Source organism: Notothenia coriiceps, unplaced genomic scaffold (genome assembly GCF_000735185.1).
Source record: "Notothenia coriiceps isolate Sejong01 unplaced genomic scaffold, NC01 NC01_scaffold00013172, whole genome shotgun sequence".
Lineage (NCBI taxonomy): Eukaryota > Metazoa > Chordata > Actinopteri > Perciformes > Nototheniidae > Notothenia > Notothenia coriiceps.
Genome location: NW_011345873.1, coordinates 137,460 through 163,847, shown reverse-complemented (window position 1 = coordinate 163,847; position 26,388 = coordinate 137,460). Strand labels below are relative to the sequence as shown.

At 39.9% G+C, this 26,388-nt stretch overlaps 1 protein-coding gene across 3 annotated transcripts; it reads right to left on the bottom strand.

Moving 5' to 3' along the window:
• Positions 1 to 11,374: 11,374 nt before the first annotated feature.
• ddhd2 (DDHD domain containing 2) lies at positions 11,375 to 26,245 on the bottom strand. Of its 3 annotated transcripts, XM_010773919.1 has the most exons (20): positions 26,159 to 26,245; positions 24,942 to 25,126; positions 23,028 to 23,220; positions 21,043 to 21,239; positions 20,526 to 20,615; positions 20,312 to 20,432; positions 19,703 to 19,792; positions 19,471 to 19,612; positions 18,678 to 18,886; positions 18,529 to 18,590; positions 18,314 to 18,427; positions 18,130 to 18,225; positions 17,488 to 17,664; positions 17,340 to 17,366; positions 16,744 to 16,899; positions 16,232 to 16,334; positions 15,979 to 16,140; positions 15,689 to 15,793; positions 13,962 to 14,130; positions 11,375 to 13,876 (listed from the first exon to the last, which is right to left on the bottom strand). In XM_010773919.1, exons 2-20 carry the CDS (start codon positions 25,053 to 25,055, stop codon positions 13,795 to 13,797), a joined length of 2,409 nt encoding a protein of 802 aa, XP_010772221.1. In that variant the 5' UTR covers positions 25,056 to 25,126; positions 26,159 to 26,245; the 3' UTR covers positions 11,375 to 13,794. The 3 variants fall into 3 exon arrangements, with proteins under 3 accessions (XP_010772221.1, XP_010772223.1, XP_010772222.1); XM_010773921.1 differs by lacking the exon at positions 15,689 to 15,793; XM_010773920.1 differs by lacking the exon at positions 17,340 to 17,366.
• Positions 26,246 to 26,388: the final 143 nt, after the last annotated feature.

Here is a 26,388-nt window from a genome sequence, read left to right as displayed (position 1 = left end):
TTTGTTGATTCCTTCATCAACCGAACCACAGTCTAAACATCCTACCTATGCTTTGTGGGCTGTTGATTTCTGTGTTATAACTTTTAATTAAACTATTTAAACTGTGTTTGAATTCGCTTTCTCGAGCCAAGAGGTACTTGTAGCTCGCCATTTAGCTTAAGCTAACTGTTTGGACGGTGCTTTATCGGCCTATTTGGGTAACTTTATTTCCTTCGTCTAATGCCTGGCTAGTTGTTTCACTCTCTACATTGTTCCAAATGTAATTTTTCAATTGTAAGAAACCGTTTCCAATATGCAGTAGATCTTAAACAAAAAAACGATTAATCCCTCTGACCCAGGATATATAAACACAAAACCACATGGTACACAAGCGACAACAAAAAACAATTCTTTGTCATCATGAAATTTCAGGCTACATCGCGTATCTCAAATAAGAACTTGTTGCGTGTCTGGTTGGAATCCTGTCCTTTAAAGCGCCGGTCCGCATTGATCATTCACAGCATTCCAGGGGGAGCTAAATTAGTTGATAGAATGAATAGTTTCAGCATGGTAAATGTCAACCGACAAAGCAAAATAGATTCCATTAATTCAGCTGTACTGACCCGTCAGATCTCCCCAGTACCTATTCAAAGATATGAACCAATTGAGCAGTCAAAACATTTTCTGCTGTGCTGTCCTGTTTCTCTGTAGCAACAAGAAGAAAGAGCGTTTTTGTTGGCATCACGACTCACTTTCAGGTAACAAACGCCGCCCACCATCTTTGTTTGTGGAAGTTGATTCAAGCATTGTCACATTCGTCGCATGAGCCATTAATGGCTCCTTACTTTTCTGATGTGCCCTCCTCAGCCCTGTTTTACTGTGTGTTTAAACTGCCGCACGGAAGAACAAAGAAACAGTCTGTTCTGCCAGATGATAAAAAGACCACACACACACACACACACACACACCACCAGCACACACACCACACACCACACACACACACACACCAACACAGCAACACACACCACAACCACACACACACACACACATTTTGTCGAACCGGTTCTGCCACCAGTGAGGGTGGTTTCAGGAGCAGAGACATGATGTTTGTGAAGAATGTTGTCTGTGAAAGCGAGAAACAAGATGTTTTGGGACACTGCCGTGAGTTGTGTGTTATGTGTGTGTTATCTCAGTGAGCAAGAAGACACCCGACAGTGACAAAAAGACAGAGAGTGCTGGTTGTGTTGTTCATGCTGGACAATGTTACACCTGTTTTATTTGTTAGTCCTGTAGGAGCAGTGGTTCCCAACCTGGGGGGCGCAAAGATCGCAAGGGGGGGGGGGGGGCGTTCAGGCGCTCGATGATTTTCGAGGCAAAAATACATTAGATTTTTGTTTTTAACATAAATTGTTAAGGCAGGATAGCATTGAGTTGTCACTAAAGGCCGTCTGGTCTGCTATCGATACAATGACAATAGGTAAAAAAAAAAAAATTGTATGAATTCATTTGATAACAATTTCAAGTTGCTTGCCTATTAAGCGCCACTAAAAAGGAAATGTATATTCTTTCTTTCAATATAAATGTGCTTCTGCCCGTAAAGTATCCACAAACCAGGCTGTGTCTGGAATAAGCCGCATTTCTAAAACATAGTCATTGCTCCATGCCGTTTCAGTTCGTATTATTTGCTCACAGTTGCTCCGATCAGATCGTCTCCTCCATTTGCTAGATTATTTTCGACTTTTGACATCCACGATAACACATCGGCAAAATCGCGGCCTTACTTTGCAGCATGTGTTTGTTGAAACAGTTAATCGCCTTTGGTGAATTGCTTTCACTTCCGCGCCCCGGTCCGCTGGTATCTGTCGTTCACTACCAGCGCCGCGGGGATCCAAATGACATGATCCCTGAGTCCGAATAACCATCAAGGTCATCCAATTAGTGGCTTCCTCCTAGTTACGCTTGTCAACGCTCCAGTTACACAAAATACTTCAGGGATTTTCATGCGTAAACGGAGAAAATGCTGTTTCTGCCTTAAAAAATGTGACATTTGAGTTTAAAGTGAAATATCTTGGTTTTTTGAACTGACTAGAACACGACATATAAATTAGAAATACGCTGGCTGGGTCATACCGTATTTGGAACACTTGAACAATGTAATTATGAAAAAATACCATGATTATTGTAGATGATGGTCCCGATCCGATCACGTGATCGGGGATCGGAGCCGATCACGTGATTTTCAAAAGATCGGAATCGGGAGAAAAAAAATCGGGGATCGGGATTTTTTTTATTTTTTTTTAAATACTTTTTTTTTAATTTTGTATTCAATGTTACAAAACAAAAATGACCATGTTCAAGTCTTAAAGTCATCCTAAGGCCTTAGTTTTGGTTTCAAATTACAGAACATCATGTATGTGTTGCTTCTTTGGGGCTTGTTTTCATAGACCTGGTTGCTTATTTCTCTCAAATCTGGCAACAGAGTGGGCAGGGCGCAGTGTCTAATTGTAGCAGTAAGCTAACGAGTACTGATAAGCTTTATTTTGTTTTGATCCAATGCTGCACAACTGAACTAATCCAATGCTGCTGTGAAAGAAAGAAGCTATATCCATGTTGGATAGAATATCCAATTTAAATAAAAAAATAACCTTAAGGGACAACTTGAATGCTTTTTTTCCTCTTAATGCATTGCATAAAGATCGGATCGGGAAAAATCGGTATCGGCAAATTGTCAAAATCAAATGATCGGAATCGGATCGGGAGCAAAAAAAGGTGATCGGGACATCCCTAGTTAACAGTATGTTTGAAAAGATGCAAGTAGATGAGTTTTGATTGAATATATAAACTCAAGTGTATCAGGAACCTCATAACCTTGTAATATCCAACCTCTCAAACAAAGCCCACCTCGCAGAAAGGACATCGTGTCTAATTCCCTTAAACAATATAAACCCAAACTAAGCTTGCTGACGTAAAAGACCACAGAGAGTTTGAAAGGTTAGTGGTTTGTTTACTCGGCAGCTCTCAGCAGAGACCATGCATCATTGTTGCAGAAAAACAGCACTAATGAGTATTTTCTCTGGATGAACAAAGGGGGATAACAGCTACAGAGAAGCAAAGATACTTGGACTAAGGACTGAGAATGTGCTTTGCATAAATACTTCACACATAAAGCTACAACTGTGACCGAACCTACAGAGGATCTATTGTCCACATCCAGGTCAGACAGCAAAGGAATCAATGCAGCAAACCTAGATTCAACAGCACTGTGCGACTGACACACAAGTCATCTGGATTAAAGCTCTCATCTCTGCTCACACACTTTCACCCACACATGTGCTTCTGAGGCTGTTCATAGATGGCTTACATAACCAAGGCTTTCACATGTATAACTCTCTCTCTCTTTCACACACACCCCCCCACACACACACACATCTAGGCCAGATGAGAGGAGTTCTTTCGTAAAACATGGACCATGACTAATCTAATAAAGGAGGGTGATTCAGCCACTGTGAAAAAGATGAACAGGGAAAGAAAGGAAAGCAGCAAGGATGCTTTATTTGTTATTTGCAATGTTAAGCTCCTGTCCTGCTGTTAACTGTTCACATGCAAAAAACGGAAGGGCGTAAAACAGGCAGAAGCTCTGTCACAGATGACACTGAGCATAATTAATACGTGCCCACTCAAAAAACATGTCACGGACTGGTGAACACAGATAAAGATGCTCTGTTCAGTCTGTGATAGCTGAACTGACAAGAGGAGCAAATTAGAGGCAAGCCAGATGGAAAACAGGGTTCATTAAAAGTGAGGAGTGAGAGACGGAGAGAGAAAAATGGTAATAATTTTAAGTGAGTTTTTGGGCAGGGCCGCAACCTGAAACGGGCTCTTGTTTTTTCGTAAACATTCCTGGCATTGTCTCCTTTCTCTCCCTTGTCACCTTATCTGTCAGCAAGTACAGCCAAGAGGACAAACCTGTCTGTCTTGCATCGGACGGTGAAAGCTAACAGCCCCCGAGCATCAGGAGATATCCTGCTTTCTCTGCTACACCTTCAAGTTGTCAACCTGCCTCCGGACTTGCAATGTCCCACAGATAACACACGTTTGTCTTCAGTACACACAGAGAGACATCAAGCAGAATTAGACAGTGGGTAAGTCTTTGACTCTTTCCCTTGCAGAGATGCGACACGGACAGAGAAGAGGGAAAAGAGAGAGGGAAGAATGGACGCTTATGTAATACCTTGAAACCACAAATAGCACACAGTGAGAGAGTGGCAAACCCACACATACAACCATATGCAATGTAGAGCTGCCATTTTAGCCCACCGTGTTACACACACACACACACACACACACACACACACACACACACACACACACACACACACACACACACACACACACACACACCAGTTAGTCCAGCAAGAATGCCCATCCTTAATCATCAATTAGGTTTTGACTGATAGAAGCATGTGCTGTTATGAGCTAAGAATACATCAGCAATGATAAACATGTCTGTGAGCCACAACAGAGGTGATGTGAGATAACTGTGTGTGTCTGTGTGTGTCTGTGTGTGTGTGTGTGTGTGTGTGTGTGTGTGTGTGTGTGTGTGTGTGTGTGTGTGTGTGTGCAGTACACACTGAGGGGGAATTAGAGAAGCTTCTCAACTTTCACACACTGTTTATCTCTGCTCTCAATCCCCTCGATGTTGATGGAAAAGCACATATCTTACATTTTGTTCAGCTCCACCGTCAGGTCAACATTTCTCCAGACAAACGATGTGGTTCCCAGCAGGGGGAAATAATTGGGTCTAGATTAAATTTGCTGTGATTATTTTGAGACATGCTAGTAAATCCCTGGTCTTTCCTCTAGCACCACCATGAGGAAAACGTGTTTATAATGAAATAATCACCTCTTTGGGTGGATTCCTGTGGATTACCGAGCATGGTTAAGCTCTCGATATAATGAGCCATTTTGATTTTTAACATCCCTACATAACGAAATGCTGAAGATAAATGTTCACAATTTATTTGACCAGTACTGCTAAGGATAAGAGAGTCGTCATTATGTTGTCTGTCCAACGTTTCTTAATGCGGCGTGTAATTGTAGCTTTCATTCTTTTAATTTTAGACTTGGGCACTACCCCCATTTCAATTACAAGTTACATTAAAAGGAATGCAGAAAGTATGGCCGTTAAATATTTCTACTTTGATCAACATTTACACAGCACACATGGCAAACAGCACTTGCAGTGTAAAAAACATGTCAGTGTTTATATAGCCTAAGTGCTCCTGGTCATGTGTCTTAACCCAAACAGCTGGTAAGTTAGCATAACTATCCCAATAACACAGGTTGTTGAAGGTGTTGTCAAAACAAACAACAGTTGTTTTTTTGTCAAATTGGTAACATAGTTGGGCCTTAATTTGTATCCCTTAGATTTGAGGAATAAACACAGTAGCAGTAAATTACTTGATAGTGACTTCAGTCATTTTTCATTCAGGTACTTCGAACAAACGTATTCAACGTGATGTCTTCTTTGCAGCAGAGTACAAGCTCAAAAACATCTACAGAAGATTTTGAGGTTCAATCAACTGAGTCAGTATTGTTTGGTTCCAGCGGCACAAAGGTTATTTATAGTAAAAAATAAGTAGTGGTGGATAACGTTCATGCTCTGCTGAGACTACACAGTCCGCCATGTATAAATATGTGGCCCTGCCTCTGTACATCTGTGCCTGTAGGGGATACAAGTAAAGGCATGAATATATGTGTGGGACCACATGTGAACTGTATGTAATGCCTTCATAAGTATTTCCCTCCTGGGATAGACTAACTTGCTGACAGTCTATCTGTATGTCTGCTAGGGCTGCTCGATTATGGCAAAAATCATAATCTCGATTATTTGGGTCAATAATTGTAATTGCGATTATTAAATGTGATTATTCATTGACTTTGAAAACATCCATTTATTGGAGAAAAAAAATGTGAACAGTATGTTTTTAACAGTTGATTACCCTGACCTTTAAGTATAATTCAACAAAAACTAAAAAAAAAAATAATAAAAAAAAAAAAAAGTAATAGTAATAATAAAAGAATAATCGTTTTATTTTGATTACGTTGTGTTCATAATCGTTGCAAAACATAATCGCGATTAAAATATGATTAATTGAGCAGCCCTAATGTCTGTCATTCTGTCTATTAGTCTGTGTAATGACTCACATTGACTCTACAATAATACTGCTGGGTCACACTTGTTTAGTGGTACGGCTCCATCTAGCGGTCATAAGTGGACTATCATCCAGATTCATTACATAAATACCACAAAATAACAAAAGAACAGCAGCATTGAAATCAGCCAGGGACTCAATGTCAGGATGAAAGAGCATAGAAGACACAAGGAAATGAAGGAAGAATAGCTGTGAGTGGGAGAACAAGAGAGACAAAAAACAGGTCTGACGTCACCTATGGGAGTTGACAGGATCTCTGGTTTCATCATTGCAACGTTTGGGAAATGGTCACTAGTGTATTTCACTCGGGAAACATGCATATCACAGAGACAGAAGGAGAGAGAGAAAGTAGCATACTGCTGATGATATTTCCTTTATATCTTTTGTTATTTTTCACAATTTAATTCAGAATTTAACAGGATGCAGAAATCTCAGAGGGACACAATATAAAGAGAGATGCTTTTGTGTGAACTATTTATATCTTAAAACGGCACTGTAACTTTTTATTCATGTATTTTTTCTTTTAATGTTTCTTTTATTATCTTTTATTTTTAATGACTGTTTTTAAATGCCTTTGTCTGAATGTCTTTTATTTTTGTAAAGCACCTTGAATTGCCTTGTGTTGAAAGGTGCTATATAAATAAACTTGCCTTGCCTTACCTTAAAGTATCTAATGTTCTACTGTTTTTACATTCTTGATATCTTAGCAATTCTAATAAGGAACCCCCAATTAGCTGCAATCAGAGCAGAAAACTAGCATGGGGTGAACAGAGTCAGACTGAATGAGGTCGATGCACTCACCGTGCTACATTACACAGGAATATCTAAACTGATGGAGGCATGATAAAAACAAAAGGGGGGAAAGAATGAAGGAACAAGGGAAAAGAGAGAGGGGGGGTTTACCCCAGAAGAGTCACGAACAGGCACCAGCCGAGCTATTGTTCCTGACTACAACAGAGACACAAGAGCACACAATTACCAGACAGAAGTGCATGAACATTGTACACACATGCACGCACAGAGCCGGGAGGTAACACGTGTTTCCATTCCCGACAAATCCATTTAAACTACATTAAAATCCCTTTAAACCGTATAATATTTAAGGGGGTTATATTAGCAGGCATGGCTAATAATAAGAACAATGTTTTCCTCGGTGTGTAATTACATAGTGTTGTCTGTACAGTGTTTTGTCCCTTTAAAATGCCATATATGTTTTCTACCATTTTGTTCAACTGAGGGTTTTTATTTATTAACTTCGACATCGTTCTGCCCTGAGTTAGACTTTCATTCTTGCACGCCTAGTCAGCAAAGGCTTATGCATAATTAAAGTGTACATCTTCACATTTTGCGTATTCATGTATTCACAATGTCTTTGTATCTCAAATGATTATCCCAGTTGTTCGGCCTACACTGGCCTATATTCATAACATTGCAGCATTAAATGAGCTCCAAATGAAAGTCAGCTCTTCCCAAATGAGGAACTGTCTGGGTTTTGGAGAACAGGAAGTCTACTGCACATCAAAGACTGCTCCAGTTAGGCCATAACACGGATGATTAAGGCAACTAAAATTAGAAAACTGAGATCCCACGGCACTGGTTAGCTTTTTCCCACAGGGAGGACCCCAGCCCCCATCTGCCCTAACAATAACACAGATCCAGAGGACTACAGTATGCTTTTGTGATCAGCGAGATTTAAAATAAACACAAAAATAACAATGATCATTTCTTTGACATGGCCTCGTCGTCTCAGTCTTCTGATCTCTGACATCCTTGCCTTACTGGTCGTGATTTCCTGCCTCATCCAAAACAAAAACATCTGCTTCAGTCCGGCAGCACCACTGCTGATGATGTTTACAACATGACTTGGATCACTGAGTGAACACAGCGACATTTAGGAATAGGCTGGCTGAAATATGTCTGTGCATTTACATCTGTCGAGGGAAAGTGTTCCGCTACAAGGGGCATAGAGAAGCTTAAACAATATAAAGCATCACTGGGATCAGGGGACAAGTGAAAGGACTCGCTCTCTGTTACAAAAGATTAAAGGAAAAGAAGAGGGAGCATGCTTTTAAGCTCTGACAAATGCCTCAGCAACAGCATCTTCATTTCCCTTCATTTTGACAAGATGAAAGGCTCCAGTCAGCCGCAGGTCATACGGCACTTTCAGGATTCCTAACACTGCGTGATCAGAACAGGACGATGTGTCCTTCTATGTCTGCCCAGACCCAAAGAACCGCTTGTATAATTAAAACACCACTTTAGAATTAAGGTCACAGCAGAGGCAGCATTATCTCTTCTACAGTTGTAACTACAAAAGCTGCTGCTAAAATATTAGAACCAATGACACTTAGACTTGAATTCTAGGAGCATGATGCTCATTACACTAGCCTCTCTCATAATGTCACCAGCTGTAGCACTCTGCCTCTTCCCTCGATTTCCTTAGATTTGAATACCAAAATAGCACGACAGGACAGGTTGTTTGCAGAGCAGTCCCTTTGCTTTCATTCCAGCAGGGAAAGCCCTGGCTCTGAAGGAAGCATTGAGGTGTCAGCACTGCCCTTCAACCCCTTATCTCACACTTCCTCTTCCACTATCCGATACAAAAGTGCTTAGTTCATACATTATATATACAGTCTATGGTCCATACACACAAGACAACACAAGTAGCAAAGGGCGCTATTGATCTACTGTCAAGTGCACCCACTCACCCACAAGTTTCCTGTTCTCACTAAAAGCTTGTCCACACAAACAATGAAGCATCACATCTTACATGCTGCTCTTCTTCCGAGTAGAGCTGAAGGAGCCCTTCCTGTTTTGGCTGAAGGATCCCCCCATGGTAACAGCCGCCGAGTCTGTGTTTGTTTCAGGCTTCCCAAAGACGCTGCGTACGTCCCTTTGTTGTCCTCCAAAGGTTCACCTCTGCCTCTCCTCTGGACAGCCTGGCATTATTTAGCCTCTCCTCCTCTCCGTGTCCCTTCTCTGCTGATGCTGTACAGTCAAAACACTCAGGAGTACCACTGATCACACATGAATAGCTGACAGTCCCGCCTCCTCGCTGTGCTTCTCCACACCCTCCGATTTATCACTCTTTCCCTCTCACTTAAACACACACACACACACACACACCAAAGTCAGATTGCATTCCCTTGTCAGGCAGTATCCTATAGAAGGAGAAAGGCAGAGAGGTGGTGTGTGTGACGGGGGTTGTTTAAAGCACACTAAGTCCAAGGAGGTGGAGGGGGGTGGATGGAGATTGGAGTGTGTGTGTGTGTGTGTGTGTGTGTGTGTGTGAGAAAGAGAAACAGAGAGAGTAAACAGGGAAGGAGGGAGATAGAGTTGGTGTATAATTAGGTTTAAAAAAAAAGCGTGAAAGAGTATCTTCTATTGTTAGTCCGCTGAATACCAGATCTCAGATCCAGGGGGAGGGATGGAAGATGATGGAGGGAGAGAAGGCGGCATAAAACACAGCCCCACTTGTTGTGCCACATTCCCGCTACCTGCTGTGAGTGTGACCCCAAACCCCCCACTTGAGTTTTAGCATGACAATACACACACACACGCACACACGCACAGTACTCAAAGCTAGGCTTATTTGCATTCATTTAATAAAACAATCAGTCCAATTGGACCTCTTACCCCCTTACAAAAATGTACACAATTCAAAATTAGGGTTAAAGTTAGCTAAATGCTTCCAGTGTTTCTGAAAAACTAAAGTAGCTTAATGTAAAAATGGATAAGGCTAGTGAGACATGTCTTAACCAACATTTAGTGTTGTGTCAACACAACAGAGCCTCTTAATGATTAAAGTAAAATCATACCTCCTGATTCCAGATTGTCCCATCCTGATAGTCTGTCAAATATAAATGGCTAAAACCCCTCTGCTGGCTCAGGCAGTGTTGCGTAGGACAGGCCCGCCTTCGAGAATAACTGAGAGGCTTTAGTGCATAACTTTCTCCCACTGAGATAAATCACATGAGGCTAGCTATGGAGGTCCTACCTCTTGAATGGCTTGTATCACAAAGCATTCACAAACAACAAACAAATGAGCATTAAGCACATTTAGCGTGGTATTTACAATGACTTATGGTATGAATACGTTTCTCTTGTTGTAAGCCAGATACTTACAGAGACTTGAGCATTGCTCTGACAACGTGACAGCTTAAAGTTATTAGCGCTGCAAAGTACGAATACATAATAGACTAGGCAGATAAAAGAACATGAATGAGGACACAATGTAGCCAATAGCTCTGAGGAATATAGATAAAACATACGTATACAACAACAATAAGAGTTTAACTTGCCTTTGATTGTTGTTGTCCAGGGTTGCTAGTCAATTCTACCGCTGAACGTGATGCTGTGTTTTCCTCACGACTGCGCATGCTCCAGTAGCTTGTCACAGTAACGGTTGTTGAAAACTTGGTTTTATGAAAGACAAATATTTAAAGTTATGACAAAGTCCTACGAGCCACATTTCGCAGCTCAAATCGAACAAATAACGAAAATAATAAAATTGTTGTAAGATTTCAGCCAAAGGGAAACCTTTTTAGGGATTTACAATTACATGTTGTTTGGTAATGGATAAGGCTATACCCTTTACAATTCAGTGTTTCAAACAAGATCAGGTAAATTCACTTTTATCCAAAGTGACTTAGTACATTCAATAATGTGGGCAATCCCCAGAGGAGCAATTTGGGGTGAAGTGTCTAGCCCAGGGACACAACGACATGCTGACTGCAGTGGGGATAGAACCAGTGCTCCCCTGTTCAAAGATTAACGCACTATCTCACGAGCTACAGACACTTTAGAGTCTTATATAACATTTAACTGTGAACAGAATAATTTCCAAATGTATTTATTTACAAACAAGTTGAATTCACTTTTGAACACAACACTGGAAGCGTTTATTGTTTGAAAACGTATTTTACATGCCAGTCACAATGATCAATAAATAACGTTCTGAATGTGGAACTGTTTGCTTATGATAGACTTTAGCTGGATTACAGTATATATGATGTGCATTCATAATTTCAAACTAGCTCAATATGTGGAAATGATGTAGTGAGTTTGGGCATTCATTGATGTCCTGGGAAAATATGATACACATACTAAAAAACGGCTGAAAGTGTTGTGTTTCCAATCCAATGAAAGCATGCTTGTATGAATTCTTAAGAACAACAAGAGACTTGTAAAGTTTTTATTATGGCACACACAACATGTTATCATAGGGTGTGTATTTAGAAATGAGAACATTTTTTTTGGTTATTTAAATATTTAAGTATCAAGTGCAAAAACAGTACTCATGTCAAGGAAGAGGAGTTCGTGACTTTAAGTCCTGTTTTACTGAAACGGACATGACAGAGACACGGGTGATGTTCAATGATCATTCATATTCAGTGCAACTTATTGGAAGAAAATGAACAACCTTGTGAGGTTTCTTCATGTTTTGTGCGGAGCTCTAGTGCTTGGGCTGTGTTGCCCTGACAGTGCATATCGTATGGGTTGTTTTGTAAAGTTTAAATACTAAAACACCCTGCTTGTCAACGTTTTAGTCTGTACCCCATGTTGCTTGATGGTGCAGATGTGTGATATCACTGACACATTGATATTTGTTGTGTATATTTTTAGACAAAAATAAATTGATATGCATTGCAACATAATTTCTATATAATCAAGGTAACATACTCAATTTAATCAAATTAAAAGTGATAACTCTCCTTATTGCTGGGTTTGTGAAAATAATTTCTGTTCCTTAGATTAAGGTCAGGATCAGAAACTGTTGAGAAACCCTTCTGTTACATTATGAAAAGTGCATGCAGTACAGAATATGACTTTACAATTCCTTGATACAAAGGAACAGTTGAGAGAAACATGTAGCATTTGGCCCTTAGATAATACAAAAGTTAGAATTATGTATCTGAGATGCCACTCTGTATTGGGATTAACCATGTTTTGGGATAAAGAATACACTCTTATTGGGAGACACAGACAGAAGGAATGAATGGCACAGACCTCAGAGAGATAGAGCTGGCCTTTCTGAACATACATACACACAAGCTTGTCCTTTTAATTCCCCTGCATCCCTTGATCATTTCTGACACAAATATTCATCAGGATCCCTTATTTTAGAATATAGATTGGTTTAAACTAAAAACAAACAAAAATAAACTGAAAAAATAAAATACACATTGCAAGTAAACATATTATTAGTTGAAGTAGAATTGTGGACCACGCCTGTGAAATGAAAAATAAGTCACATCTACATTGTTGTAATATTGCACAAATGTATGTAGGTGTAATATTGGGTTTAAATTGGGCCTTACTTTTGACAGAAAGGAAATATAGCTGCCAGTAGACAAATTATCAATATTCATTTCCCTTCAAAACCTAAACAATTTTATTGTCATCGAAATAAAACCAGCAGACCTGCTTATTTATAAAGGTAAGGTTGAATGTTAGGCTAAAGGAGAGCTTCCTTGTTCAAGTTTAAACACTTAAAGTGGCAAATAGACAACTTTTCATTGTTTAAAAGTTGAATTATTGTTTGTGCAGCTGTTCTGAATTTGTGTTTTAAAGGTTGATTGCACTTATTCAATAAAGAGACAACTAGATTTTGATTCCCTTTTATAGAGCCTACTAATAACAACAGTTATTCTACCAACAACATACGATTGCTCACTCTCCTCTTGCACTTTGTGCAGGCGAAAACATGCAAATGATTCCACAATGATGTTACCAAAATGCAAATGAGTGTAGGATGTCATCTGGCAACTTTCAGTGACTTTTTAACGTTACACTCCGAAAAAGTGGGCAATATTTCACGTCTTGCTGTAAATCAAGCTTTCATTTGGCCAGGAGATCTAATCAGTCAGTTTTGCATAGTTAAAACGAGGCTAATAAGAAACCAATGTAATGCCGATAGTCAAACTATACATTCTACATGGTGTAATCAATATACATTTTATAATAATCAATTAAAGCAAAAAAAGTGTCTATTGCCACTTAAATTATGTTCATAGTTCTACATTTCTGACTTTTCAAGGATGTACATAGGGCTGGGAAATAAATAATAATCTATTTCATTTATACACACACTGTATATATTCGGGTCATTTTTAAGGATCTTTTTTGTCGTCAAATACATTGATATTCGGTTTTTCCAACTGTGTGTATCTTCTGGTTATCATGATGATTATTTTACTTTTCAGCTGCAGCTGTACTCATGATATGTCAACAACTGTTGGAAAATAAAAGTGCAAAGGTATGTAAAAGAAAAATGACTTGGTGTAGACAGAAAAGTGCGATCAGGAGCGGTTTGAAATGAAATGAAAATGACCGAGATGTTCAGGTGGATTTAAAACAACTATCAGACATTAGTCCTGCAGCACCAAGAAGCCCCGGCTACCTCAAATGAAGGTTGACTGATACCCTGCCTGACTGCAGTTTAACAGTCTCTATTGTCAGGGAGGGCGGGGCAGTCTGGTGACACCCGGACAATAAGGCATTCTGGGAGAGGATTGTGCAGCCTCTGACATCTGTCCTTCACTGTCTCCCTTTCAGGTAGCTGTCAAGTTAAAATCAAGTCTACATTCAAAAAACTTTATTACTGTTGTGGCTGTTCAAAGGCTACACCTAGCTTGTCGTAGATCTCCTTTAGCAGCAGGAGAGCAGTGTCCTCCGATTCCCTGACAGACAGAGAGGGGAAATGTCATTTATTTGAGACATTTTGGAAAAACAAAATAGCACCCTCCACAAGTATGCAGGACTCACCAGTAACACAGATGAGACTGGATAGCAAACAGGTACTCGTTGAAGCTCTCAATGGGTTTTTCTTGAAGTACGTAGTCGATCCTTCTTCCTTCGTTCAACATCCCCACTTTAATCTCAGGCTGCTCCCTCTGCTCTGCTGATTCTGAGGACTCTGCCTCCTCACATGTTCCTGCATAGACATAATGTGGCTGTAAAGGCAGAAAACAGACAACAAAAAACAAAGACAAAAGCCAGCAGCAGCTTTTTGGTCCAACTACACCACATCAGGAAATGGACAGCTTGTTTGCGGGTGAATAAAACTCACAGTAATCTACAAGAGAAAGATTTTCACAGCTTATTAAATGCGTAATTCAAGAACTTTAAAGCTACCTAAGCCAAAAATGGGAGACTCTCAAAGCCCTGCAAAACTTCACAGACCTCCTGTTAGAAAGCAATTGTAATTTGGGCAAGAAACCAGAATATCTACTTGGCTGCGAGTACTCACACGTTTTTTAGCAGTTGAACGTTTTGGTACAACGATGCTTGGATTAGTACTGAATGGATGTCTATAATGAATCATAGAGGTTTTAAAGGTTGCGTTTTAAGTGAGGCTGTGTTCATGCATTGACTCAGCCATAGGGGCAGGTATGGTGCTAAGTCAATTTCAGTTAGGTCGGTGAGTTTTGCGATGAGTGAATGATGTATTTGTTGCAATGTTAAGAATGCATTGTTATATTAAGATGTATCTCCACAAACACCCAATGCACTGACAATGACCTCTTAACTACTGGATGTTTACAGCATTTACTAGCTTGTTATTCGGACATTAAAATAATTTCTTACCCTCAAATGACCTTGGCTTTTAGTACTAATTATTTCAGATCTTACAAACCTACACAACAGATAGAACAGGTGAAGGTTGTAGGGGTTGTCAGAAAGTGCTTAACCCTCTTAAATATAAGAGAGTTCCAAGTTTTAAAAAAAGGGATTGTGTTTAATTCTCTGTTTTTCTAGTGGAACCTGTTTTCCCCTTGACCTATGTAATGAACCAACAGGCTGAGTAGTTGAACAATTACAAAAAAGAGCAGGACTTGTATCTGCATGTAGCAAATGTAGGTGACTCAATATTGACTTTACCTACTGTTTGAATAACTTTTGCTGAAAACACAACTGTAATCACTACAATATAACTCGTCCTGATTGTTCAGCACTTTCAAGATTACGCCATGGGAAGATTAGTCAAGTAGCATCTGTTGCTGACAATGACGTTGATTAATGAATCAACTAGACGTCAACAGGAGGGGTTAGGAGGGAAAGGCCTCAGGGGGATCTCAGAATGTTGCATTTTGAGTTGAAGACAAGATTAGTATCAGCAGTAGTGCAGTCCGAAACGAAGGTTAGTGAGAGCCTGCGGGAAAAATGCAACACAGTACATAAACATTTAGTCTTTGTGAGGGAGATGAGGTGCCAAAGTAAAATACAGTTATGGAGTCCTTCCAAGTTTATGAAATTCTGCAGGTACTACAGCATGCAAACAGGTAGTCGAAGTATACAGTTTTGCCTCTTTTGTGCATGTTATTTTTTCCAGATTAAAGCCTGGGAAGTTAAAACGGAAAATATAGAATGAATGACAAGTTTATATAGGCTTGGAGGTTGACACTTTGCAGAGAAAACAAGATTGCAAAACGAGAAGTAAGCTGGCTTTACTGGTTTTCTCTTGCTGTAGCCAAGTGACTAACCTGGCTTACCTTGTAAGTTATACTTATGAAGGGCCCTGGGCCATTCCAGTACTTTAGTCCAAAAATCAGCCCTTTGCTCTTCCCTCTTAGCAGAAGCAGAGACTGCCGCTGAGGCTGAAGTTCACGGTAAAGTGGTAAAGGATGATGGATCCAGACCAACCACCAGATAGAGCAATAAAAGGTAGGGTGGAAAAAGGTGGCAACATGCAGAGAGGGGTGAGAGAGTATAAGGAGACTGGGTCAGAGAAACTCTTGTGCACACACAGAAATCACAGTCAAATAAAAAGTCATGTTTCTACCCTGTGACTCTTGGAGGTCGTTCTCTATTGTAGTGTTTGCTTCGTCCAATGGGGGAAGTGCAGCCACGGGGATCCTGGCGAAGGACTGCCACGCCGTCCGTAATGATCCAAAAACATTGTTCTTCAAATCCATGCTCATACGGGTCAAGCTGTCCTTCAGTTCTATGAGACAAACAGAAACAGAGTTCATCATTAAACAAAAGACCACACCCCAATATTGCTCCACAAAGACAAGAGGAACAGACAGCCTCACCCAGGTGCATTCTCTTGCGGCCTTTATGGTGAGGGATCAGCATGGGCTCCAGATCCACCTCTGTCACAATCATGGGCTCTATCCGATAGGCTACAGGGTCGAACTACACAGCCATAAAGGGGAACAGATTCATGTCACTTTTAATAGTCGACCCACTATGAGATCATTTTATATTGGTTGTTTTTACTTTTTAATGCAAGTTTTTCGATCTCATGTACATGTTTACAATGCAAAAAGTCTGTTTTTCTTAATCGTCTAATTATTAAATAATGGGGAAACTAAGTAGTATTCTTCTAATTATGTTGATTTAATGCTGTGGTTAAATATGTTATCATCGCTCCACAATGCAAAACATGTTTTAAACGTTAAGAGATGCTTCCTTAATGCCTTTTAGATTGAAGCGGGCATGAAAAATGTCAATCTAAGGCTGTGGCATTTCAAACCAGGTGTTTTCCCTTTGTGGGAGTGAGTGTGCTTGAAAGGGCAGATGCAGTTCATATGTGATTACTCACCGGGTGGTAGATGTTGTAAAAGCTCTTGCAGGTTGGGAAGCTGTAATTGGGATCAATGTGTTTCAGCCCACGCACAGTCAGGAACATCCCAATCGGAGAGCCAAAAGCAAAAAATGTTTGCGGATGGAAAGCCAGCTGTGGGTAGTTGATGGATACCTGTGAAGAGATGATTGGGTTGGAAAAATATGTTATTAAATGTTTTTTTGGTTTTACAACACAGCTATTGAGACAGATGAAACACTCACTTGGGGGCAGTATGGTGTTTACATTCAACATTCAAACTACCATTCATGACTTGAAGACAACAACCGGGCAGTATGATAGTAGGAAAGTGGAGACCACGGAGCTGAGCATTCATGCAGGACTGGATGAGCACAGACACAGGGTGTGGTGTTGAACGACTGGGACGAAATGGTAGCTTCAGTCAGGAAACAATGTGACTTAGCCATGGAAACCCTATTGCTCATAGAAAATCCACTATAATTCAAGTTCTTTTAATTTTTCCCTGACCAGATGCAGGTGAAAAGAACCCCCAGGCACAGTGAGATCATAACAGGACAAAGCCTGAGAGCATGGGAACGCCCTGTGAGACACACCTGTCCCTTGGCTATGCCTCCATTGGTCTGTCCGGGCAAGCGGGCGGAGGAGAGAAGCAGGAAGATGATGCATCAAAGCTTTTATCTAGCGGTACTCCTAATAACATGTTTATTTATGTCTGTGTCCAAAACTGTCCATGTGTGGTACCTGTCCAATGCCGACGTCGAAGTATTCGTACTCTACAGCACTGGTGACGGACTGCGCCCTGTGGAAGTGAGCCCTCCTCTTAGACGCTGCTGAAGATTGGTTACCATCTTGATCGCTGCTACCTTCAGGCTGAACTTGTATTCCTGGAGGCAGACGTCCAGCACGGTTCTTACTATCCTATTGAAATAATACACCAAAAGTTAATACTTTTTTGCACAGGGTGTTTTAATCATATTAAATGCAATAAATCTCAGATGCACTATACCCCGCCCCATGTTTCTGCTCCCACAGACCCCTTTTATCGTTTACTGTACAATTTAAAGATCAAACCTAATTGATTTCATAAACATTACGATGTACATAAAGAACAATTATGATATTAGATGAAGCAGAAATCGAGTGACGCAAGGAAAAAAGTGTTAATAAAGACAGACATAAAAAGTTTTTTCAAAGAAATCTGAACTGGAGAAACTTGATATAGTTGCCAATAATTAGAAAGAGAGCCCTCAAGCAAAGGGGGAACTGGCCATAAAAGAAATTAGCCCAATAAAACAATGTTGTTTTCACAGTTACCCCAACATAACAAGGTCGTAATGGTCATATTTTCCAAAACAAGAAAACCCTGTATACGTTCAAGCTGACCTCTGAAAGCCATTTCTTTCTGATGTAGTTCAGGAGCTTCTTCCGAGGGCCAAGAGGAATTCCTAAATCTTTGAGATCAGAGTCTTGGCAGAGAGCCTAAAAGAGAAGATCCATACGTTTCTAACTTTGGATTACACTTACATGTATACACCAATGTCCAGTGTGTGTGTGTGTTGGGCATTACCAATGATTCCAGGTCTAGGTTCTCTGCCTGCAGTGTGTCCAGGTACTGCTGCAGGCCCAGTCTGGTCAGAGTGTCCTGCAGCGTGTCGTGGTGCAAGGATTCACCAGAGAGAACCTAAAGCAAAGGAAGGGAGAGAAAGTGGAGAGGATTTTATTATTCACATTCCTTTTTATCTGTTTACAGATGGTATATCTTAGCCATGAATGTGATCGTACCCCCTGTCTGGCATTTGATCCATTCCTTTGATTGGTTAACAGGTCAAACAGGATCAGAGAACCTGAGGAGATAAAAGGAAAGAGTGGAACTTCAGCTTTTGAATGACTTGTTGTGACTGTGTGTGTGTTTGACTTTGTACATGTCCTACCCAGGCTATGGCCCACCACTGAAATGGCTCCGTTGAAGCCTGAGTGTCTCTGTTTAAAGAGGGTGTGGAGCTTGTTGATCTCTGAGGCCACTGTGTCCACGATGGTCTGACAGTAGGTGGGGCTGTTATAGAAAAACAGGTCCAGCAGAGTGTCGTTGGTGAAATGTCTTAGCCTGCTGATGCTCGGCAGCGTGATCCTCTGGATGTCCCTGAAAGTGGGGGAAGGGAGGGAACACAGAGTTCGAACGTTTTCTGCAAGTATTCTTCAGTAGGAAAAATGTGGCGCTGTTGTTATTTATAGCCTCAGAGACTGGTGCCAATTGGTAGAGAGTGCACTGAAGGCCGACTACTTTCAGAGTCAAATGTAAATCTACCCCACCGATGCAGAAAATATGTTGCTTCAATTTTTTTATGTTTATGTGTAAACTGCAAATATGGCTACTAATTGGATCATTTTTAAATGTATTTATTATTCTATCTTATTTGATGCACTATATGTATTCTATGTTATCTCATCTATTATCTCTATCTTATCATTCGGCATTTTATCCCTGTTTTTATGTTAATTTCTGCAAAATAAAGTTATTTTAAATACTATTATTATTATTTTTAATGCATCAGAGTGATCTTGTTTTGTCAATCTCAGAATCAGAATTTGGTTTATTGCAGAGCAGGTTTGGGCATACAAGGAATTAGCTTTGGTGTATAATGCATTAATAAAATCAGTAAACAACATTGTAGAAACGATTTGAATACAAACAAAATGTAGATGTGTATTTGTCTGTATACTTACTCATCCACACCAGTGGCATCTCCGTGTAAAGCGCTGTGCCAGTTCACCGGGAGGAACTCCACCCTCCCTACCTGTCCGTCCTGCTGGGCGCGCTTATAGTGAGAGCCCAGGAGGGACAGGGAAGCACTCCTGAAGTCATTTACTGGAGAGACATTTAAAACAATAAAGTCCTACATACACATAGATATATGCATATAAACAACAATACACACACAGACCAGCTCACACTTACCACACTGTATGATGGATCTGAAGCGCAGGTCACATGCCGGGCCGATGCCATGGACCATAAAGACTAGATGGTCAACCTTTTCTGGTTCACCTGGGAACACACAGAAATAAGTGTAAACTGTAGGTATACCTTATGTAATGAGCCCCTGGTAGACCCCCACACAATACAGACTGATGCAATCTTACAAACCTGCAATGTGCAATATAGACACTTTTATTTGCTATTGTATTGTGCAATAATCACTTGTATGTGAAGAACATACATTATTTATAAATGTCCCAATATGTGTATATACATTTTTTATAAGGTCTGAACACCATAATATGTTACTTATGTCACTTTGTTTTTTTTGTATTGCTGCTACTCATTTTTTAAGCCATGGTTGTACTGTCTTTATTTTTTATTGTATTACTAATTTTCTACCTGCTATGCCACTTTTGCTGTAACACTGTACATTTGCTGCGGGACTAATAAAGGAATTCTGAATATGATTATTTTGTAGTTAAAACACACACACACACACACACACACACACACACACACACACACACACACACACACACACACACACACACACACACACACACACACACACACACACACACACACCTTCAGGTATTTCTACAGTGATGTTGCCCACTCCCCTTTTGAGTGTGCGAGGCCGGGTCTGCTCCGAGGGGGACGACTGCCACTCATCCTGCAATCCTACTGCCTGATACTGCATTATCAGCTGGAGCAGGGAAATGAAGGAGAAGAGGCTTACAATGAGAAAACAATGTACCTAACTAAATATATGTACATAAAAGCCCTGGTGTGGCCTTACTTTGGGATTGTGTAAGATGACAGTTTCTCCAGAGGGAAACTCCAGCTTCGTCTTCCATTCATTCAAGGTGACTGCAACCATATAGGCCTCCTGAAAAATTGGAGGAAGGGAGAGGAAGGAATTAAAGACAAACAGCAATTAAAAAAGTAAATAGTAACAGGCAAAGTAGGAAGAGAATAAAATCAGAAGATTTAGGAGTAAGCAGTGTTAGAGCAGTCTTCTGTTTTGTAAAAAGTGCCAAATATTGTCACCTAATCGTGACCTCTGTAGTCAAGGAAGTATAAAAGACTACATTTCCCGCGGTGCCAGCCTCTTAAAAGACACAGAGATGGGCAACCTTTGCAAGACACAGTTTTAAACATTAAGTTATATTAGCCAACAGAAAGTAAAAGAAAGAAATACGATATATTTTTTTTTAATTGAGTTTTGTCTCTTTTGTTTTGATTGTTTGACTATTGTAAAGCCCTATGTTCTTTGTTGTATGTGTGTGAAAGAGTTTTATTTCAGTGTGAAATACCTCCAGGCGCTTGCAGAAGTCCTCGGGGTAAGGCATGAACTTGGTGTCTTTGTCTCCTTTGTAGAACCAGGAGCAGCGGCGTACTTCAGTGGGACCCTGCTCCCAATACACAGCGTAGCGCTTCCTCTCCCTGACATGTACGTCATACCGCTCTCCATCCACAGCTATCACCACCTCATCCCCCTCCTTGTCTCCAACTGCACACACACACACACACACACACACACACAAGCCAAAACAAGGGGCTTATAAGACACTCTCCAAATACTGTGTCTTAATAACGTTTTTTAAATGTCTTCTGCAGCAGCATCACCAGGATGATACAGTGAGTGAACTCTCCTGGAATAATATGGACATATCATCTTTAGGATTATGAGCAAAGGAACACTTGTATTGTCAAAGGCAATAACTTAGTATGCCTGTTAAGCCCCAAGCCTGTTTTTCAGGTATGACATTTCCACAACAAATGACAATAACTTCACTTCTAAATCGGGTAAATTAATAATCTTTTTTCTCAAAGTAATGATAAACCTGTGAGTTGGATGTAGAAAAGTCAAAATCAATATAGATGTTTTTTTATTTTAAAGAAAATTCAGATTGAACAAAGTAAAACAATTTAAATTATAGTGTCTGCCCAAAATAAAAACATTACTTATAGTGAAAACTAACCTTGGATGATGGGTTAGTAGACTAAAAGCTTTAGGAATCCAAAGCACAACATATAATAAGTACCCTGTATCAAGATTGATGCAAAACAAGTGACATTTGACCTTTTTAGAGAGGTTTAGCAAATAAAACTCCACCACTGGGGTCATTTGGGTGGAAATGGGTGTATTTGCCGTTTCTCTGGAACCCATTGGTCGGTTTTGATGATAGACATCTCTTTTGAACCGTTAGAGCCAATATAATCGAAGGCAAATCTCCAGATACACACACAAACACGTTACCATTGAGAAATGAGAGCTATGCGTACCTATACCTATCTTATCATTTCAAAGTGACACAGACATATTGGATTAACCTTCAGCAGCGTTTTTATCATTGTAATGCCATTGAAGACAACTTTTGATCAGAATAACAGCTAAGGTAAGAAATGTGCCGTCTTTTGCTACCTAATGCTACGTGTTGTGGTGTCTGTTTTTGCATTACTTATAGTGAAAACCACCCTTGGATGATGGGTTAGTAGACTCTCAATACAATTAATATCTCACGATGCTAATCAATGGGTTGGATGTGCAGTTACGATAAGTAATAAGGGTGTTTATACCGTGAGTTCTGTGCTAACGGCGTTAGCATTTTTTCGCTCAGGGCTAATTCAAAGGCTCAGCGTTAGTCTTGTGTTTTTTTTTGCTAAAAATTGTTCATATCATCAGTTCACTGAGTTTCTTCCCGTTACATGGATATGAAACATTAATAGTTTATTAAATCTTAAGAAGCCCTCAGACACTGTTTCTTGCAGATGTTGTGGTTTCGGCCCCTTCGGCGGGTCCGTGGGGCTTAACAGGTTGACTCCCTATAGAATATTTGGGAAATCATGTTTTCCAATTATTTGGAAATTAATCACTACTGTTTTTTGTTGTTGTATATTTTCCCTTTAGGTAATGGCTGTGTATGATTATCACTGGACAGTAGAAGCTCAATATGTTGAAAAGAAGATCTCACACAAAGACAACAATGGTTATTGTCTGATTAATACCACAATGTGTTGTTTTTACAAAAAAGGATCTCTAAGACTTTTAATATGAATATCACAGACGTCAAATCTGAAATGATCTAAATATCAATCATAAAGAGGCTGACCTTGAAACTTCGTGAAACAGAAGCACCTTAAACTTCCTACTGGGTACCAGGCCGGTGTTAACAACAGTAATGTGTTGATATTTTATCTTTAAGCAGCAAACTCCCTATTTACTTACTTTTCACATACCAAATTAGACATGTACGATATATTTTGTACATGTAAAGTATATACACAAGCTGCTCACCAGTGTTGAGGGCGTTCTCTAGTTTGTCGGAGTCTTCTCTGCTGAAAGGAAGCCACGTTGTGTTATCTTCGCCCCGTGGACAGAAGAACCAGTGAGGCTGCACTTCTCGATAAGTAGCTGGGGCCGAATCCATGTCCAGCAGCTCAAATGAAGATGTGGAAGAAGGAGAGGCCTCATCCACCACATGCGGCACCTGAGGAAGAATGATGCTTAATCAATATTTCTTCTTCCCATCAGCAATATTTCTCTGTTCCTAAGTAAAAAGCAAATGCCTGCTATATACACCTGTATCTACACCTGTCCACTGCTCAACTCTGCATCTTCCAGGATAAGTAAATAAAGAAATCTAAGCTTATTCTGAGCCCTTCCATTAAGTTCCTACTGAGGAACCTGAGACCATGAGAGAAAGCGAAGGAGAGTCGGACAGAAAAGGATCAGGCCTCCCCTTGGTCGGGCGGACAAAGCCCTGTTTTATTCTTTCCTCTTCTATAAGCCGCCTCTTCTTCTTTCCACAACTGATACAGCTACAGCTTGTAAACAACCTTTTGCTACTGAATATCTAACTATCACAAACAATGCTGCAAGTAACCCATTTGGTCCTTCACTGCCGCTTCTGTTTCAGTGTGTTGAAAGAGAGCCTACCACTGCTTGACACAACAACATACACCCACATTCACACATTGCCAAATCAGCTGCCAAATCAATTATCCGATGTGCACACACAACAGGTGTACAGATTTAAAAAAAAAAAAAGATTGAGAAGTATGACACCTTCTCTCAGAAATTAAACTGGTTTATCTCCTTGCAAACATTCCTTTCTGCATACATGACATGCAACATTCAAAGTCCATTTGGTATTTGACTTTTAGGAAAACAATACAATGCTATTAATGGATTATTTACATATATATCCACATTATCGCGTTGAGAGACAGACACAAGTTGACACCAGCCCTAGACACCATGCTGATTTTCTCGCCTGGACTAGGTTCTGTATGCAAACATTTACAACGTGTGCATAACTACAGAGGGACAGTATGTGACTTGCATCCATAGCACCTTCATTTCTACTTTGCCCTACTATCGTTCAGTAGGTGAAAAGTGCAGCTGCTATTTTTGCCTGAGAGGACACAAGGACATGCTTTTTTTAAGACTCATTACAATATGTCATGTGACAACTGGATTTGGTTACTACTTGCGTTAGTCAACAAATCTACACACTTTTTCATTTGAGAGGAATAAATAATTTTTCTATCACTACTTTTGCGACAGAGAATTTTAATACTAGCATGACCTTGAAACTTTAGAGGGTTTCAAGGTTGATGTTGTTGTTTATTAAAAGGTACACTGTTTCTTCTATACAATTGTCAACAGTAGCTTAAACCTCTAAAGGGTTTCCCTGATCACAGATCAGCCTAGTCCAGGGTTGAGATTTGGACCTTATTGGAGAGAACAGGGTGTTCTTTTATCCATACAGCTGATCAATGTGGAATGAGGATAGGAGCTTAGATAAACCATTTACATTGACTTGATCAATTCTGAGGCTCAAAAAACGGAAAAGTTAGACTGGGTCTTCGTTCTCTCTAGCATTATGGATTTCAAAATTATTCTTGAGATAAAAGATGTCGATGACTAATTCTCAATTACCGCAATAGAGGCTTTTTTTTCAAAATAAAGTCAAATGTTTCTGTTTCAACTTGTATTTTTGTTATGAAATTGGTCATACCACTCTTTGTAAAGTATGCACAAGGTCTGTATGCCTGTGTTAAAGTGTTTTACACATTAATGGGTTTCCCTTTACCTCAATTTAATCCAGCCAGTCATGTTAATCATAATTGAACCCTAACCCAATTATAAAGCCACAGGAAACAACTGTGTTACACCCACTGGCAAAAATCACACACGCTCCCTCACCTGATCCTCAGGTGCGTTCCCTGTTTTCTGAGCAGGGTTATCTAGCAGGTCTTGGTTGTTGACATCTGGGGCAGCCTCAGATAGACCCCCCTCTTCACTGGGAACGTGCGACATTAGCCAAGGAGCTGACCCCAACCCTCAGCTCTGACCTGAGAGGGGAAGGGGGGGCCGCAAAAGCACAGGACCTGTAATAACAGAAAGGAGCTGTTGTTACTATTACATAAAATATGATGTAGCCCGACAAGCTTTCAAGTGATTGACTAGTGATACCTGCAGCAAACGGAGCGGTTTAACCTTAACATGTATCTAATCTCAGCAGGTCTCAGAATAAACTGATAGCTCCTTAGCTGAGAAACCTCTAAGTCAATGAAGAATATAAACAGGTTACAGTTATATGTATCGTTAAATCACACAAGGGATGCTTTATAAGTTAGGTTTATGTATGTACAGTTAGTCAGCACCAGAGGTGGAAGAAGCACTCAGATATTGTACTTAAGTAAAAGTCGAAGTACCATAGTGTAGGAATGCTCTGTTAAAAGTAAAGTCCTGCATTCAAAATGTTACTCAAGTAAAAGTACAACAGAAGTACCATCAAAATATACATAAAGTAACAGAAGTAAAAAGTACTTATTATGCAGATTGGCCCATTTCAGAATAATATCATATGTTTCAAATTATAATTATTGATGCATTAGAGTATAGAGTGTGATCAAGTCTGGTAAAGGTAGAGGTAACTGTATTACTGTATGCTGCAGGGGAGCTTGTGAATTTACTCCAAGTGTAACTAAATTCTTATTTAAGTGCTGTTTATATTTCACATCATTAATCATGTGTGGAGGAAAAGTATACAAATGTACCTCTGAATTGTAGTGGAGTCGAAGTAACAACAAATGGAAATACTCAAGTGAAGTACAAGTCTCTCAGAATTGTACTTGAGTACAGTATTTGAATATTTCTACTTAGTTACTTTTAGCCTAAAAGTTAGCCTAACTTTCTTACATAATCTTAAACAGAACGACCTAATGTTTACATCTTACAGCGGTTTATTTTGTATTTAAAGGGATGCAACAACACATCACCAAGGGATGTTGCTAGCTAATTAACGTTAGCTAAATGACGATGGCTAGAAGGGACTCTAGTTATGCTTTCCGTTTCAGGTTTTGGTGTTTTTTGGATCATATAGCAATAATCACAATCAGTCGTTAACATAAACTCACCGATAACTTCGCAGTTAATGCAAAGGGTGTGAAATGCTGGTTAGCTCGTCCATGCTAGCTCGGATAGTAAAGGACAGCCTCCTGTCAAACGATGCCGTGTTTCTGTGCGCTCGGAATTATCAGAACTACTAGACGGACGTTAACTAACGACCAAGCTAACGGAAGAAATAAAGGGTATAAACATCATTTTTGTATAAATAATATTCTTAATATATTAATACATTTATTAT

Excerpts from the sequence above, each read along its gene's own strand:
- ddhd2 (XM_010773919.1), bottom strand. The coding sequence starts at position 25,055 with ATGTCGCACGTTCCCAGTGAAGAGGGGGGTCTATCTGAGGCTGCCCCA. Across the intron at positions 18,887-19,470 it reads GATGCCACTGGTGTGGATGA|GGACATCCAGAGGATCACGC; the intron begins GTAAGTATACAG and ends CCCCACTTTCAG. Across the intron at positions 18,428-18,528 it reads GATCAAATGCCAGACAGGGG|GTTCTCTCTGGTGAATCCTT; the intron begins GTACGATCACAT and ends CCTTTGCTTTAG.